The sequence below is a fragment of the Anticarsia gemmatalis genome, chromosome 4 (genome assembly GCF_050436995.1).
Source record: "Anticarsia gemmatalis isolate Benzon Research Colony breed Stoneville strain chromosome 4, ilAntGemm2 primary, whole genome shotgun sequence".
Classification (NCBI taxonomy): Eukaryota; Metazoa; Arthropoda; class Insecta; order Lepidoptera; family Erebidae; genus Anticarsia; species Anticarsia gemmatalis.
In genome coordinates, this window is record NC_134748.1 from 6,846,701 (window position 1) to 6,865,192 (window position 18,492).

General features: G+C 35.8%; 2 protein-coding genes across 3 annotated transcripts; one reads left to right on the forward strand and one right to left on the reverse strand.

The window, feature by feature from the left end:
- The first annotated feature begins 206 nt into the window (after window positions 1-206).
- On the forward strand, window positions 207-12,565 carry Khc (kinesin heavy chain). Its single transcript, XM_076113396.1, has 18 exons — window positions 207-532; window positions 2,576-2,747; window positions 2,825-2,968; window positions 3,052-3,195; window positions 3,278-3,402; window positions 3,555-3,808; window positions 3,881-3,989; window positions 4,071-4,205; window positions 4,538-4,710; window positions 5,096-5,285; window positions 5,627-5,917; window positions 5,991-6,319; window positions 6,393-6,494; window positions 8,907-9,024; window positions 9,113-9,340; window positions 9,449-9,563; window positions 9,698-9,811; window positions 9,927-12,565. The coding sequence occupies exons 1-18, from the start codon at window positions 386-388 to the stop codon at window positions 9,935-9,937; spliced, it is 2,901 nt and encodes a 966-aa protein (XP_075969511.1). The 5' UTR covers window positions 207-385; the 3' UTR covers window positions 9,938-12,565.
- Window positions 12,566-12,651: 86 nt separating this feature from the next.
- LOC142972348 (sorting nexin-29-like) lies at window positions 12,652-18,360 on the reverse strand. 2 transcript variants are annotated; one of them, XM_076113398.1, is made up of 11 exons: window positions 18,201-18,360; window positions 17,683-17,849; window positions 17,363-17,457; window positions 16,391-16,532; window positions 16,044-16,150; window positions 15,210-15,951; window positions 14,855-14,981; window positions 14,469-14,645; window positions 14,119-14,259; window positions 13,744-13,871; window positions 12,652-13,495 (listed from the first exon to the last, which is right to left on the reverse strand). In XM_076113398.1, exons 1-11 carry the CDS (start codon window positions 18,201-18,203, stop codon window positions 13,405-13,407), a joined length of 1,920 nt encoding a protein of 639 aa, XP_075969513.1. In that variant the 5' UTR covers window positions 18,204-18,360; the 3' UTR covers window positions 12,652-13,404. The 2 variants fall into 2 exon arrangements, with proteins under 2 accessions (XP_075969513.1, XP_075969512.1); XM_076113397.1 differs by having other exon boundaries at window positions 17,330-17,457.
- Between the last annotated feature and the right edge of the window lie 132 nt (window positions 18,361-18,492).

The window sequence follows — 18,492 nt, forward strand, 5'->3', positions numbered from 1 at the left end:
ATGCACGTTTTGGTGTTATAACTACAAGAAAAGATAAACTTTAAAAGTATAAATCAACAATATTGGGCCCTCGCACTTCATTCGTTGCAGTATTTCCTAATGCTTCATATTGTAAATAAATGTTTAAATGAAGAATGGAACGCTTTCCGTTCCAAATCGATTTTTTTTGTGTGGTTGGTTGCACGTCGATAATTCCACCAATAGGACACTTTGGGCCTTTCTTCTCCGAAGAATATGGCCGACATTTTGATATTGCTGTCATGAAGATTTTTCAGTGACAAAATTTTAACTTTGTAGTTCTTCATGCACGGTTTTATGTTCCCAAATCGTTTTATTTTTTAATTGCTTAGACTGTGTGTAGTGTAAGCTATTTTATTTTTAAAACATGGCAGCTGATCGCGAGATTGCTGCTGAAGACAGCATCAGAGTGGTTTGCCGATTTCGGCCACTGAATGACTCTGAAGAAAAAGCTGGATCTAAATTTATTGTGAAATTCCCGTCAGGACCCGATGACAATTGCATTTCTATAGGGGTAAGTGTGAACAATTTTAATTCCTAATACTGCTTTCCCCTATCATCGCCCTAAATTAGATCATGATGACTAATACATTACGAGTTGTTCACCTGCTACGAAATGGCCTTTCTTTTTCATTCCGCTTCGATGGTTATGATTATAATCGCGTAAATTTAAAGAATCTTGCCGAATATGTTATAAGCAAGTACAAACGTCTTTGTTTTGTCGAAAATCAATACAAATACCTCTTCGACCTTGACCTATGTAGGTATACCACAAATATGTGATAAAATTTCTGCAAATGTGAAGATGTCTAAGGAATCTAGTGCGAAATCCATATTTTTTCCGTTTTACCTTCAAATTATTTTATCACATACCTCCTTGGGAGAGAATCCATGTTTTATTCTCAAAACTATCTATTTCTTTATTTTCTGTTATGGTCCTATTATCATTACAAACAATATGATGAAGCACATTGCAGTATCTGCCTACCACTTGATTTGTTTTGAAGGATTCTAATTAGGATATTAGTACTAATCATTCTCATTAGTTTCCTTTTGTGATGTCTGATTTCAAGCTAATTACAGCACAATTTTCGAAGTAACCAACACTGAATAATTACATAATTTATTGCATCCTATGGAATGTCTAATATGAGTTATGAATAAAGATTTCTTAAAAAATTATTCTTGGTTGAAATGTAGTAAGCAAGTCAGACAATAATTACACACTGTTAATTTGCCAATATTTTCCAAATTTAGAGAAGATTCACACACACCTCTTAGAAAAACATTTAAAAATACTAAACAGAGTAATTAAAAAACAAAATAAACATTATTTAGTCCTATTTTAGAAGAATAAGATCATACTAAAGCCAAATGTGATCAAAAATTTACAACCTAGAAAAGTAGTTTAATGTCTGTCTAGGTGATGATGTCAGATACTTATATTGACCTGATTCATGCTAAGACATGCATTTTACACACCAGTATATTTTTGCTGTAGACATAGACTATACACCAATTCGTTTACATTTGGGATGACTGAACTTAACTATACTAAACAAACATATATATTTTTGTCTATAAATAGCAGTTTATTGAACTTATATTTTTAGTACTGAGATTTGTCTATAGATTTTTGGCAGTGGCTTAGATCTTGTATTCCTAATTAAATGTATTGATTGCAGACTATAGTCCAATCTTTCTTATTGTTAAATATTTTATGCATTGTATTAAAGTTATGTTATTGTTATATGGAATTTGTCAATGCCATTATTCAAATACTATAGTTATGTGACATAATAGTAGTGTAATTTCATTTAACTCTCACATTTTTTAAAACATTTGGTCACTTTAAGAAAACAACAAGCCATTAAAATATTATTTACTATTAAAGTCCTTAAAATAACAACATGCTGCAATATTTGTTCAATAAACATAAATCTTGCAGGATGTTTCGTGAAATAACTTGGTTATTATTGCATTTCACACTACACAAGTTTCTTGATAGTAGGTTCTGTGAACTCATGAGTAAAGGAGGAAACAAACAAATTGCTTTACATTTAGGAATGCTTACTCATAGCAGACTTATGCATTCTTGTGATGTGATGAGAATATTTATAGCAAACCATCATTCATTTATAGCATCTATTCAACCTAAGGAGTATTACATATGTTTTTTAAGGATTAGAAATGAAATATGTATTTTTTTATTAGTGTATTGCTTTTATTGTATGTTATTATCTGAGAGAAAAAAAGAGCAATTAATCAATTTTATGACATCAATTATTATTAGCCCTAACTGCACTGCAGTTGGATCTCTTAAAATATATATTTTTTTAATAGCTATCTCTCTCCTAACATTCAAGTTATAATTAAAACTTTACACAGGCTTATTCATTTACTTCACACTGAACACAGTTATTTGCAATGAAACTTTCATAATATTAAAAAGATTGCATATTTTATTACCACTGCATTGCAACAACAACTTGAGTTGTGAGACTTATAGCACATATGTTTCTAAGCGATGCATATTTGATATTTGAGTCTGTTTTAGGGCAAAGTATACTTGTTTGACAAAGTATTTAAACCGAATGCAACCCAAGAGAAGGTCTACAATGAAGCTGCCAAGAGTATTGTGTCAGACGTACTGGCTGGTTATAACGGCACTATTTTCGCATATGGACAGACCAGTTCAGGAAAAACACATACCATGGAAGGTGTCATAGGTCTGTATATGTCCTAAAACTTACAAAAACTTTTATTCATAGTAATGGTGATATTAATGCTATGATTTCTTCTGCAGGTGATCCAGGGAAACAGGGTATTATTCCACGGATAGTTAATGATATATTCAATCACATTTATGCCATGGAAGAAAATCTGGAATTTCACATTAAAGTGTCATACTTTGAAATTTACATGGACAAGATCAGGGACTTGTTAGATGGTCAGTAATAACATAAAAATATAATTCTTTTAATTATATTTAATGCTTATAAAGAGTTTCCTAAATATATGTTTATATTTCAGTTTCAAAAGTGAACCTCAGTGTTCATGAAGACAAAAACAGAGTTCCATTCGTCAAAGGTGCTACTGAACGATTTGTGTCAAGTCCTGAGGAAGTGTTTGAAGTTATTGAGGAGGGAAAGTCAAACAGACACATTGCAGTCACAAGTATGTATATTGTACCTCTCATGTTATTATGTACATAGCTTAACTATTTGATTCAAATACTAATGAAATATCTTTATTTCAGACATGAATGAACATTCATCAAGATCTCATTCAGTCTTCCTCATTAATGTTAAACAAGAGAACCTCGAAAACCAAAAGAAACTTTCAGGAAAGCTATATCTGGTTGACTTGGCTGGTTCTGAGAAGGTAGCTTACCCATGCAGTATTTGTAGCACATGCAGTATATATGCATTTATTAATTTATCAGTGTTTAAAATAAATTATTTGCGTTTTATGAACTATAGTATACACAAGTGGCCTAAATTACTGTCTATCTAGCTTTGAATTATCTTTCTCAGGTATCTAAAACTGGTGCTGAAGGTACTGTCCTTGACGAGGCGAAAAATATCAACAAATCATTATCAGCTTTGGGTAATGTTATTTCGGCTTTGGCCGACGGTAACAAGTCACACATTCCGTACCGAGACTCCAAACTGACTCGTATCTTACAAGAGTCGCTCGGAGGTAACGCTAGGACCACCATCGTCATCTGCTGCTCCCCGGCCTCCTTCAACGAAAGTGAGACCAAGAGTACTCTCGACTTCGGTAAAAGGTATCTATTGCTTTCTATTGTGTTTGCTGAAGTATGTTTCTAGTGTCAATATTTACTAATCTTTCTTTATAGAGCCAAGACTGTCAAGAATGTTGTTTGCGTCAACGAGGAGCTCACTGCTGAGGAATGGAAGCGTCGTTATGAGAGAGAAAAGGAGAAGGGAGCTAGGCTGAAGGGCAAGGTACACACATCAATAACCATAAAAATGTTTTGATGCTTATTTTTGTAAATGGTATTTCTCATGTTTTTCGATTGTTAAAAGGTTGAGAAACTGGAAGCGGAGTTGAATCGCTGGCGTTCCGGCGAGACCGTGCGCATTGAGGAACAAGTCAACTTGCAAGAAATCGAAGCTGTTACTCCCGTTACCTCGTTCATTGAAGAGAAACCTCCAGTGGCCGTAAGTTTACGTTTTCATTATATTGCTTGATATTGCATATATCCGATGTTGGTTGTCAAACGGTTACGTGTATTACGTAATCATACAGAACACTGCACCAAAACACTACAGTTTAACATAGTTCCATGTATTATGTACCATTATTTAAAGTACTTACTAGAATTACTACAAAATTTATAGCCGACGCTGGGTCCTATCAACAATGCGGCCGTGAAAACGGCAGTTAAAGCTAGGTTAATTGATTGTAAAGTTATGCGATATTTAAGGCCAAATAGCCTTGTATATTTGTAAACAATTATTCTGTATGAAAAATTCTCCGTTTTTGTTTGTAGCCTGTGCCGGTGGCCGTGTCGAGCGCTGTGGAAGATGCCGCCATGCAGGGCAAGCTGGAGGCGCTGTACCAACAGCTGGATGACAAGGACGAGGAGATCAACCAGCACTCGCAGCTGGTCGAGAAACTCAAGGAACAGATGATGGAGCAGGAGGAACTCATCGCTTGCACAAGGTTATTATATAACAACATATTCATTCACACGCCGCCGAACAACTGGAGCACAACATTTTTGTGTTTCTCTTTACGTAATTGTAATATTTTTATGTCCCGACTAATCCTTCACCCTGTCATCGGTGTTTATGTGTGAAATATTGCTGCTCACGAATGTGCCATAAATAAAAGAAACTAAATGGAAAGTTTTTATTACTGCGTTAAGCATGTAATGTGAAATTATGACATGCAGATATGTATAAATCTCGTAAAACGGTACCTGATGCCGCTCGTACGTCTTCGATGGAGTATGACGACACCTGTTCTTATAACATTGTCCTAGTAAATGCTGATGTCATAGATAATACAATGAGTGTTTGTAAACAATGTGATTTTACATTACTAGGCGCGACTACGAGGCCCTGCAAGGTGACATGAACCGCATCCAGCAGGAGAACGAAGCCGCTAAGGAGGAAGTCAAGGAAGTACTCCAGGCCCTCGAGGAGCTCGCCGTCAACTACGACCAGAAGTCGCAGGAGGTTGACAGCAAGAGCCGCGAGTGCGACCAGATGTCCGAGGAACTCCAGACCAAGCAGGTATGAACAGGGTGTTTTATTTACTTATTATTATTAAGAATTTACTTGTCAAAACTATATGCTATGTTATGTCATCTACTGTCCATATTATTACAATAATTATCTTTATCTTTCCAATCTTCAGTTAATTGACGCATTTTCATAATAATTTTTGTCTTTCTATATTGTATTGTATTGAATAAGAACACATGAATATTGTTATTTTCGTGTTTAATTTGCCAAGTACATTACATAAAAACTTATCTTACTGGATACGATTATTTCGATAGATAGAAATGTATATTGTATTGTTATCAAACAATCGATACTCAAAATATTTAATGCTGATATTTTTTCTATAGAGCGCTCTGGCCAGCGCCACGTCCGAACTCCAGCAACTGCGCGACCTGTCCGCCCACCAGCGCAAGCGTATCGCGGAGTTGCTCACCAACCTGCTGCGGGATCTCGCCGAGATCGGGGCCGCCGTCGGGGGCTCCGAGCTCGACTTCAAGCTCAACGTGGACACGGTCGGCAAGCTCGAGGAGGAGTTCACCGTCGCGCGTCTGCACATCAGCAAGATGAAGAGCGAGGTCAAGAACATCGTGCAGCGCTGCCACTCCCTCGAGTCGGCCAACATCGACGCCAACCAGAAGGTCGGTGACCGTTCCGATCGTCGATATCTTTAGTGAGCGACGATTCGGTAACGAGTTCGCTTATTTCTCTCAGATCTCGGAGTACGAGCGCTCGCTGGGCGAGTGCCGGCTGCTGATCTCGCAGCACGAGGCGCGCTGCGCGTCGCTGGCCGAGTCCATGCGCGAGGCGGAGAACAAGAAGCGCCAGCTGGAGGAGGCGGCCGACGCGCTGCGCGAGGAGTGCGCGCGCCTGCAGGCGGCCGAGCGCGTGCAGCTGGCGGCGGCCGAGCAGCGCGCCGACTCGCAGGTGCGCAGCGCGCTCGAGGCGCAGCTCGAGCAGCTGCGCACGGCGCACGCCACGCAGCTGGCCGCGCTGCGCGACGAGCTGGCCGCGCTGCAGCGCCACCACCAGGAGCTCAAGGAGTGAGTGTCGCGCCCGCCCGGCCCCGCCGCCCCGCCCCCCGACCGGTCACTAACGCGCTTTCTCTCCTTGCAGCACGTACCAGGAGCTGACGCTCGCCCGCCAGCAGCTGCAGGACGACTACGAGAAGCTGAAGCGCGAGGAGGCCGACAAGTCGGCGAAGCTCAAGGAACTCATGTTAGTGTCTCGCTCGCCCCGCCGCAATCTCGATAAGGCCGAGAAGGAGGTCGTCAATCAGCAGATGGTGCTGAGGGACGAGGGCGATAACTTTAGAGATTATATCGTGTCCCCGAGGAAGGAGAAGTTAGGCTTCGCCTACGGGATGGGTTTCGAGATAGAGAAAGCTTCCGTCAAGGAGGAAAAGTCGCTCTCGGCAATCCCCAAGTCCCCCGGTCCCCGCCACTCCTGCAACATCCATCCCCTCCAGCTTCATTTACTTATATCCGTCACGATGATCCTCCTCACCCATCGTTATCCACAGATTGTTGTTTTGGTTTAAGCTTTATTAACTTATTTTTCTGTGATACTGAATGTGGATCTCTAAACGCTACGACAATATTGTTTTCAGTGCCTTTTATATCATTCAGCGATTTATAGATATCGTTCAGATCGGAGGTGATTCGCATTTCTAAATGAAACTTTTTTCGTTAATGTGGTCACCTAAGATTCTAGTACTGATTTTAAATAATAGATTGCTGAAAGAACGTTGACCATAGCTCGATTAATTTATTGGTGTGACAGAGATCCATATGATATATTTATTTGACGTAACAATAATAACGCTATCATGAATGCACGACTGGCTCACATTAGTAAGTGGTAGCAATAGTACAAAATACCTAAATCTATATTTTAATTGTAAGTTTAATGTGAGCCAGTTGTTCATATTGTTGTTTTGATATTCAAAACGATACGTTCATATTTTTTTATATGCATTTTGGCGCTTCGCTTCGAAGACTATCATAACACTAGTCAATAAAGCATTTAATGCCTAGTCAATCGTAGGTTGTTTATCTATAATAATGATTACTTTGCTTGTAAGATACGTGTAATGTATGTCGTAGATCTTCGCTAACTCGTAGCATGTTCTGTAATGTCGTTCATATTTCAAGTTGAGCATGGATCGTCTTACGATAAGTAACAATATACATATTTTTTCACATAACCGAACGTAAATAATATAATGACGTTAAGAGAGCGCGAGTTATGCGTTGTGAAGTTGTGACGGCGGCGGTACTTAGTGGTTACGTAACAAGACCGCTTGCATGGTGCGCATTCTGAGTTGTCCTAGTCACTGCCTTACTGCGTTGTTTACTGTTAGCTATTTGTACAACTGATCGTTTGTTTGTGTATTACGTTTTAAAATGTTATGTGTTACTAGATTTAATAGTGAAGAGTATGAGAATATACAAATGTCTCTGAACGTTTCTTGTATCTGCGCAACGCGTACTTTCAACTCGGTACGTTGTTGATGCTTGCACAAATAATAAATTAAATAAAGCAGCATACAGATATCACAACATAAATTCATATTTTCGTGTAAATATTGCTGTAAATAACCTTGAGTGTTTGTATAGAGAGTCAGGGAGTAATATTTTTATTACAATATTTTTTTATACAATTTGATGACCGTTATAGCTGATTTCGCGCGGATAATATCGTGTTTCGGTATATTACAGTTCATCTCACTGTCCATGTAAACCCGTATACTTAATCAGAGTTATCGACAATTAGGTGATAGGTGCGTATAGGTATAGGCGTATAAAGTTATTTATAGAAGACAGGCGATATGGAACCATTTAGTAATTTATCTCTAGAACTCTGTGTCTGTTTTAAGGCATTTATTATTAAGATCATTAAAACCATTCCTTTTGAGCATTTATCGTGTATGACAAATTCGCATTTAATTTATTTTATTTGTACTGCATGTAACATTGTTCATTCCACTCCTTAATTTAACACCAATATAGTGTTCGACTGCAATTTACAACATAATCTATATGTTCCTAGTGTCCATGTCACTTCCTCTAGTCTGTGTGCACTTGAAATGCCGAAGAGTGATTGTCGCCTCATTGTGTTTAAGATACCGTACGATTATTGTTCACCCTAGTGACTGAACTGTATCGTCACATAAGACAACGTGTTTCGTTATTTACATTGTAACTTAAACACACTTGGCGAAACCTTTGGTCTAGCAATTTGATCTGTGCAATATTTAGAAACATTCCTATTTTGATCACAATGTCTAGATTTAATTGCTTGAAAGAAGCGACGAAACGTATTTGTGGTAGACGTTTCCGTGATCGATGTAAGTACGATGTAGACGTAGTGCGAGGTCTTGTAACGCCTTACGCTTTTTAATTTTGAGTTATCATTTTATTCCGCACGTATCCCATTCATATTCATTCTGCCGAGGGTGGGCATTTTCTAAAACATTCGGCCTAAGTACACGGAGTGGCGATGTATATGGATGGGTGCGTGCCGGAAGTTAGATAGCTCACATCTGTTCGCAGGTAATAAGGGTCACCATTACACATCATTATACGGTTTATGTTTTCTTTTGTTTAATGTTAAAACTTGTATCTGCAGTCAAAGCGTGGAGCGGCGTGAACAGGCCCGTGCTGACCTCAAGGGCTTGGAGGATACTGTAGCCAAGGAGCTGCAGACGTTGCACAATCTGCGCAAACTATTCGTACAGGACTTGCAGGCACGTTATCAACTTGTATACATTTTTTGTACGTGTTAATGAAATATTATTATCAGCTGTGTTATTAACTAATGTTATTGTCTATTAGGCAAGGATAAAGAAATCAAACAATTCCGAGGAAGGCGCCGAGGAAGAGGGCGGTTCGTTGGCTCAGAAGCAGAAGATTTCATTCCTAGAGAACAACTTGGAACAGCTCACGAAGGTGCACAAGCAGCTGGTGCGCGACAACGCGGACCTGCGCTGTGAGGTGCCCAAGCTGGAGAAACGTCTGCGAGCCACCATGGAACGTGTCAAGGCGCTCGAGACCGCGCTCAAGGTACATACACAATCACCAAAAAAAAAAAGAAAAAAAACACCTTAACATCATCTTAAATGATACTTGAAACTTACTTCTGCATTAAACTTTTCTTGGTTCATCTTGCAGGAAGCGAAGGACGGCGCTATGCGTGATCGTAAGAGATATCAATTTGAAGTTGATAGAATCAAAGAAGCTGTGCGTGCGAAGAATCTCGCTCGACGAGGCCCGCAAGCTCAAATTGGTAAGTCGACCTTGTTATTGTTCTAATTTATTTTGTAACATAATATTTTTTCAGCCAACTGAAACTTTCTTTAGAAATAAATGTTAACCATTTAGTAGAACACATTGTAATGCTGACTCTATTCAATGTTATAGCGAAACCCATCCGTGCCGGAGGCGGACACTTGGTGGGTGGCGGAGCCCCGGGCGTTGTACGACCTGCGCCAGCACAAGATATTAAACGAAAATCCATCATCGTTGGTGCACGAGGTTAGTTCCTACAGTCCCCTCGTTCATTTATTATTTAATTTTATATCTTATGTATTAGTCACGACCGGCATCCTTCCTTTATTGGGAACGATTGAAACACATTATTTTGTTTCAGATGAGAGTTGAAGAGATAGCTGTTACATCATAGAGAATTTAAATGAAACTTCATAGTATGTACCTTACAGGGGCGACGAAAATAATTCTTTTAAATCATAACCATTATATAACTGTGTTTATGGAAAGCCTAATAATAAGTGCAGCAAAAAAAATGAAAAATATCGGTAGAATTCTCTTAGGCTTAATATTTTGAGCTACCTAATAATTAACGTCTATAAGTGCACATGGATTTAGCAGTAAATAGCTTTCTGCAAAATATATCAGGTTTCATATAAATTCGATATAATATCCGTTATAAAAGTATTACGGTTTGAGCAGACTCGAAGCTTCTATGGTCTTTTGATGTTGCTATTTTTTAAACAGATATAATATTTTTATGAAATGACAAAAAGTATTAATTTAGTTTCTCATTATGGATGCTTAAACTCGATTAAATGTTCTATGAACTTAGAGATTATTATCCTCATGGGGAAGAAATGCGGTTGACTGAGTCGTGAGCAATCATTCAGTACAAAGAATACCGAGCCAGTTACCAATTTGTGTGAAATTAACGGAATATACGTGCCGTTCATTTCTTTCTCATACGGATACTAAAAAATGATTTCCAAGATGCAATATCTCGTTATAGTTAAGAATATGCTGTGAATTATTTGCAGACTTGCATACGCTGCCGCACAAATAAAATAAAAACAAAAAATAATAAAAAAATATATTAATATGTATGTTACTGTCGGCCGCGTTATCAATCTAAGTGTGGTGGCAAATGCAGAACAGTGTGCATCTTCAATGTGTAGTTGTAGTTTAAGCTTCTTTAATATATATTTTTATATATTGTGATAAGCGTTGATATGCCGACATGCGAGCATTTATTTAGTTAACGAAACGAAAACCTCTGGTATATGTTCACAAGGTGTCATGGGTGATAACGAGAAGGTTCATAAATATTTAAATCCACAAAGCTTCAGGTATCCGCTCATACCCGGTGAGTTAGCATTGGTTTCACGTGCGTGTGTGCCTGGACGACTTGCTGCAACAAGCAAGTTCACTGTCTTTAGGTACGGTCTGCGCCACTTTGACAAGCGATTCGATTTTAGTGGGGGATTTTTGTATTCAAAGCTGAATATGAAAATCTCTACCAACTAATTACATTTTTGCTCCAGTGACTTGATTATAACACAGTAACAGTAAATTTGATACTGCTTGAGAATTACATATTAATACACATAGTTGTCTTGCATAACAGTAGGTTATCATTCATCGCACCTTTCGCTTAGTCCCTTGTACTACGCGTCACCTTCACGTTAGCTTGTGAGCTGTGATGTTTTTTTTAGCAAATATTTTACTTTTGTATTGCGTCTTTCTTGTAACTGTCTCACTAGTAATTTTAGTCACTAAGTTACAATACTATATTATCGGCTCTTATAATATAGTTGAATAACGATTAAGAAAGTATATTTTTAATGAAATGTATGGTATACTTCACTTAAATCATCGGCGTCTAATATAGTATGTTCGAATTGGTTAAAGTTCTCTATTTGCTTTAGGATGCATCAGCTTCGCAGTAGATCTGTAACTTACATAAGTACTTATGAATTAATCACGTCGGAACGCAGTCAGTTTAGGCTTGTTACAATGACATCTAGACGCAGAACCAGTGTAGTGTCCATGCTCTGACTGCGTCCTTTGAGGAGTTATGGAACTATGGCCGACTCAACGTCCACAAAACCAAAGATCAATCACAATGTTTAGATTTACTAATCGAGATTACATACCAGCTGAAATTTAATGTAAGCCCCGAATTACTCAATGGTTCCAAAGCTCCTTAGTGTGTTGCAATACATTTATATCGTTTAGATGTAAAGTTATAGTAAATTATTTCACACTTAATTTAGATACATGATTTTTATCATATTTTATTTATTGTATTTCATAAAACTAAATTATCTCGTTTTTTTTTTGTTCACTTCTGAAGTGTAAAATGCGCTTTTTATATACCTCTACTTACATTATTTTAAAATCATGATCAAATACATATATTTTGCATTCAAAATTAGAGATGCCTACAAAGATGCATTCCACGAGGAAAGCACATTGTATCTTTGTTAATCTTTAAGATTAGTTGTTTTGTTAAAATGTAGTTAAGGAGGCTATCCTCGGTTTCCACTCGCCTGTTGCATAGATAGTTGTAGCCGGAGGTCGACGCGACTTGGACGCGCCCGGTGTCGGGCGAACCCCAAACCGACAGGCTTGCCTTTGCACCAAGTGATTTAGTTTGTATTGACATCTTTTGTATCATGTATTTTAATATATGGAAAATTCTCAGAAAGAGTGTTTTCTTGATTTTTTTTATTTATTATGAAAATAAAATCATGAATTTATTTGCTAAAGTGCATTTTTATTTTGCCCAGACCATTGTTATTACGATTCAGACCCATGTCCATTAGATTTATGACATTGTATTCAATAGTAAGATGACGATCAATCGATTAATGTTTACTGCTGTGGTACCTATGCTATTCTTGGTATGCAAAAAGCTTAAGAATTATAAAACCTTTCAAAATCTATATCATGTTGTGGATATGTATTTATTATATTGTTTGTGTTATATTATTTCGTGAAATAAAGTCTTCACTGTGATTGTTGTTTGTTCTTACATTTTCTTATGGCGGGCAGAAGAGTATGGTACACGATATTAAAAAGAACAATATTAGGAAGTGTAATTTATTTATTTTCATATACTGCTCTAAGATCAATCCAAAACATATAAATGCAAATTAGCGTAAACCCTGTTGCATTGTATTTTCGTTGGTATCTACAAAATCTAATTATGGTACAAATAACAGCGTGTTATATTATCAATTCTATAGGTACATTGCGGAATATTACGTATCACATACAGTTACAATAAGATAATACAAGTTTCATTATAATTGCACTATTTAATGTTACGTAAAAATTACACATCTATCACTTTGATTATCATGAAAGGCAATGTTAAATTAAAACAATACAAAATTAATTGTATTTTATTCAGTTACTTATAAAGCATTGCTACCTTTTATTCAATAAGTATATTTTTTTTGCGAGAAGAAAGATAATATTTTAAAATAAGTATTATCACAATATTAACATAATTTTACAACTTCATTCGTGCCTGGTATTGTTTTTATATTTCATAGAATGTCCCAAACGTTTTATGATACAACTTTAAATAAAATTAAAGAATAGTTTTTGTTACAACAATACAAATCTGACTTTAAAACTTATTGTTCATAATTACACGTAAAATAATTCTCTATAATATGTATCTTGCTTTCTATAAATACTTCATTTATATTATTATAATAGTTCTCTTCTATATTTTCAATCTCATCTCAATAAAATGTCTTCTAAATTCACAATAAATGTAGAATAGAATAGTGTACTTAATCATTGTCAAGTTTTTGTCTACAATATATAAATATAATCAAATCTGATCATAGTGCATTGTACGATGAAATCGAATCGTTGGATTCTTGGCGATCTAATGCGTGATTGAGACCATTCTCCCTAGTAGTAGATGAAGTACTGAAACGAAAATAATTATTTATTACAATCAAGACTCGCAGATACAATAACGATAAATCATGCAGTGAAAATGCTGCTGGCATGCGCATACAGATTCGTATGAAAGCACATTTCATTGGTCTAAGTATTCCTCGGTAATAGTCTTGTTTATGCATATCATATGCACGTAGTCTCCATAGTGATTCAATTTAAATAACAAATTTCTAAAAAAACTGCAACTACTGCATAACAATTTGACAGATACATACCCAAAGAAAGGTAGTAATGTGATAAGCTGAGCGCGGTTGGTGCAGTCTCGTAGCTCGGGGAGTACTAACAGGATATGACGCAAGTATGCCTGGAGGGCTACGCGACGTTGTTCCACCAGGTGGGCGTCCTATGACATAAAATTATTATAATTACCTTCGTGTTAACGCCATAGTGTATGCAAACTACTAAAAAGGTTTCGACTCTTGCGCCGGATGAGAGATATCGATTTTTAAGTTCGAAGTATAATCGAGAATGAGGAGCCTCGCTGTTACAGATAGCTTATGAACAATAACTGATGGTGAAATGTAGGAATTAAATTACTAAGTTATATTTTTATCTAATTATTTCTTGGGGGCGCTTCGTTTACTACTTACTCGTTTTCTCAAAGTCTTCTTTGGTGGAAACTTATAAGTTGCTATATCCGGGTGACATTTCCTCAGCTGCATATGTAATTCGTGAAACTTAGCATATCTATGATATACATTCCATTCTTCTTCTCCTATCTTCAGGAATATCTGAGAAACATAAATAGACATCATTCTATTATAATCGAACATAGATAATCTCTCCTCGTTAACCACATAACACCGACGGCCCAACACGTGGAACTTATAAAAAAAATAAAACAGATTTACCATAGACATTTCGAATTAATTTATAATAAAAAAAAATGTTTCTTTTTTAATTTCTTACACCACTGATGTTGAAAAATAATAAATCGTACCTGATATACATGGTAGGAATGTGTTTTCTTTCCAACTAAGAACGCACTGGGTATGTGCACTTTAACATTAGACTCAGGATAATCTAAAACTTCTAGTGCAGTTATACTTTCGTATTCTTTTAGTCTTTGTTGCAAATACTGATTAAATTCCATTAGTTCAGCGTGCATCTCCGCTACCTGCAAAAAAAGGTATAGAAAGATAAGATGGAGCAAAGAAAGTTTGTAGGGATCGTAGTAAATGACGTTCTTTAATCTCTGCCTACCCTTAGTAGGAGAAAACGGCGTGATTTTTACTATGTGAACGGAAATAAGGACGTATCGCGTTTAAAAGCGATTTCTTAGAAAAAAGTTTCCATAAACCAAAAACCAGCCAATGTTTCACATACCTGAACTAATTTCTTCTCATACTGATCAACCTCTTCACTTTCACCATTGTTGTCATTCTTTAAAGCTTTACCTATTTCTACCGCGGACATGTAATTCCGCAATTGTTCTTTTAGCCTGTCATTTTCTCTGAAAATTAACATACGAATCCAATTAATAAAAACAAACTTACAACATGTTTGTGGGGATAAAAAACTTAAGAGGAAAATACGCCTGAAACCCTTATAAGGGTCATAGTAGCTGCGTTGACAAGGATTAACATTTCAGAAGGCATAAAATAAAAATATTTATAACAAAGAACCTTGTTCCTAGTATGCAATAAATTAGTCATAATATAAAAAAAAGTATAAAACTCACTTGCTTAAATCTAATATAACTTTTTCTAACTTTCTAATCTTTTCTTTGCTACCAGATTCTATCTGAGAAACTTTTAATTGCAGATTTAACAACTCCTTATCCTTATTTTCTAGAATTGTATTGAGTGTTTTATCCTCAGGAACACTCTCATCCTCTGTGAAACAAAGCTCTAAACATGAAGTGCTGCCATCAATACTACCTGCTACCTCTTCACTGTCACTTTCTGATATTTTTAAATTATTAATACTTAGCTCAGATAAATCATCTTTATCTTTCACTACATTATTTACATCTATGCTATTGGAAGATGAAAATATTTCTTTAGCACATTCAGACAGTTTAGTTAGAATTTGTGATGGACTGTCTATGGCTTTAACACTCTCTGGGAAGAAGTGTCTCAAACTACTTTTATATTCTGAGCTAGTAGGCTCACTACTTGATGCAGCTTGGGCCACTATTTTCGGGTCTGGAGAATTAAGACACGTCGCAGGCGCGCTATTCCATGACGAATTGTCTGTTTGTTCAGTTGCATCTGGCGATTTAATTTTATTTGATAACACATTCTTTTGTTCATTTTTATCAAAAGATATAACTTGGCGGAGAGGCTTTCTTTTAACATTCGATGATTTCACAGGCAGTGGCAAAGGTATAACAAGTTCTGCTTTGTTTGTCTGATTAGCTTGTTGTGATTCATTCAATTCTGGTCTGTCAATTGATAAAGCAAACAATATAGATGATAAGCCTGAAACAGTGTAAATAATATAGTTAAATGTTGACTGTCGCTATTATTCATACTATATACTGTAAAAATGTTACTAAGATAAATAATAATACTTGAAGCCATGCTTGGAAGTTGATATGCAGTTTCAGCATTTCTGACTAGAGCACCTTCCTCATAATATTCCATAACCAAGCCATGAGAAACCCAACTTTGTAAATATCTGAAAAGTAGTATTTAAGTAGAAATAAATTATATTATTATCCTACTTTAAAAAAGTAATTAACAATTATAAATATTATTGTTGATCTAGATTTACAGGAGAAATTTATGGAGGAATGAATCATTTAAAAGGAACAATAATACATAGCTTATAGAGATATAGGTACTGAACCAAAGTATAAAGAAGCTTCTTTTCCATACTTTTCTTTTACAAGTAGCCAATTTCTAACAGTTACAATACCTTTCCAATGATCTCTCATTAAAAGCAGCTCTAAGAAATGCCCTGAAGTATCCAAGAGGTGTGTTAATATTTGCAAGTATCTTAAATCTTTCTTTTTCATGTCTTGTGAGGTGTAAACAAGCATAGCTCCATAGTGAGTTGCCTGAAACAATGAACAGAAGAAAAAATATTTAGAAGAAATAACCTTGGTCTTCATTTGTAATTAGACTTATGTATGCAAACAGGAACTGACCCACATTTCAAGTCATTGAGATTTTACATATTTATAATTTACTAGCTGACCCGTGCGGCTCCGCTCGCGTGAATGATTTTTTTTTACAAAGCTTAATTATTCCTTAACAACAAAATATGCTTTTTTTCACGAAAAATATTCTCAAAATTATTTATATCTCATATAACTCGCGCTAAAGCACATCCGCCATTAAAACTGTTGCCATGACAACGGAATTTTGTTAATTTAATGTCATTATAATATTGATTATTCGCGACTTCGGTGGCGAAACCTGAATTTTCCCGGGAAATGCGTCATTTTCCCGGCGTAAAAAGTAGCCTATGTCCTTTCTCGGGTATCAAACTATCTCCATACCAAATTTCATGCAAATTGGTTCAATAGTTTAGGCGTGATTGAGTAGCAGACAGACAGACAGACAGACAGACAGACAGAGTTACTTTCGCATTTATAATATTAGTATGGAAGTATGGATTTATATGCAGTCATTCATGCTATCTGTTCAGAAAAGAAAATGATTTGTGTTTAACAACTGAGAAACACAGATTCAACACTGTCATTTTCATCGTCAGCACACAATATATTAGTCAAAATTTTTGCTTTCTCAAAACTAACCAGATATGGGTTGGTTCCTGTTTGGGTCCATTTATTCTGCTTTAATTATTAGTGTACCTGTTCATACAGTTAAAATATAAATAATATTATCTTACCAACATTAACAATATTAAAAGTGAAGTTTAAACCTGCTGTGACTAAGTTCTGTAATGCAGAACTTGATAGATTAGTCCTGATGCCATGGCTCAGCACTTTCTCCCACTTATCACACAGTTGTATTATTCTGAAACATTTAAATAAAAATAATTTCTACTGTACATATGAATAAAAGCGAAAGTAACTCTATTTGTAACACTTTCACAAGTATGCTGCTAAAGAAATTTCCACTAAATTTGCTAGGGTGATAGAAAAAATCTAGGGTAAGGACATAGCCACAACAGAAGTCTATACAAGCAAGGTCACTGGCTAAAAGCCAGTTGAAACAATAATGATATAATAAAACTGTTACCTCAAGTCATCTTCAGTAGCTAACTCAGATTTTCCTCCAAATCGATTCTGACAATTTTTAACACAATTTTCAAGCTCTTGATGAAGAATTTTGCCATTTTCTAGCCGTTTCTTTAACTCCTCTTTGTTATCTATTGCATTAGCTATTGTGTTCAGTATTTTGCTATTCTGTAAAATGCAACATTTAGTTAGATATTAATTATTTAAATTATTAAATACTCTAGAAAGTTATACACACAATAACTATTTTAAACTATTCATATATTTCTATACACAGCTGCAAACACGCTTACTAGCTCAATATAAAACTGCATATTATTTAAATTATTTTTATTACAGACTATCATACTAATGCCTACTCATCAAGGATAAACACATTAATTCGTTGCTTTTATTATATTCGAATCAAAACTAGATTTGAGCGCATTAATAATAATTTGCACACATTATTAAAATCGCATACATTACATCAATGAGATGATACTCGTAATTACAAAACAAACAGCCTTGATGTCTTACCATTGTTTTTAATTCCTACAACATCAATAATCGAATCACAACAAATCGAAACAGCGCATCATTTCTGAAATTTTGATACTGTAGTAAATTTAATATCAAATTTTAACTTCGATATTTATTTTCAACTTCGACTTTGCTTTGATACATCTGTCTGATTAACAGAGTGAGACCGAGAATGAATGACATAATAATGTCAGTTCTGAATCCTCGAAATCAATGAATTGGAATTTATATTTTTGTAAAAAATACATATGACTAAATAGGTAGGTACTGTAGGTTGCTACAGTACCTA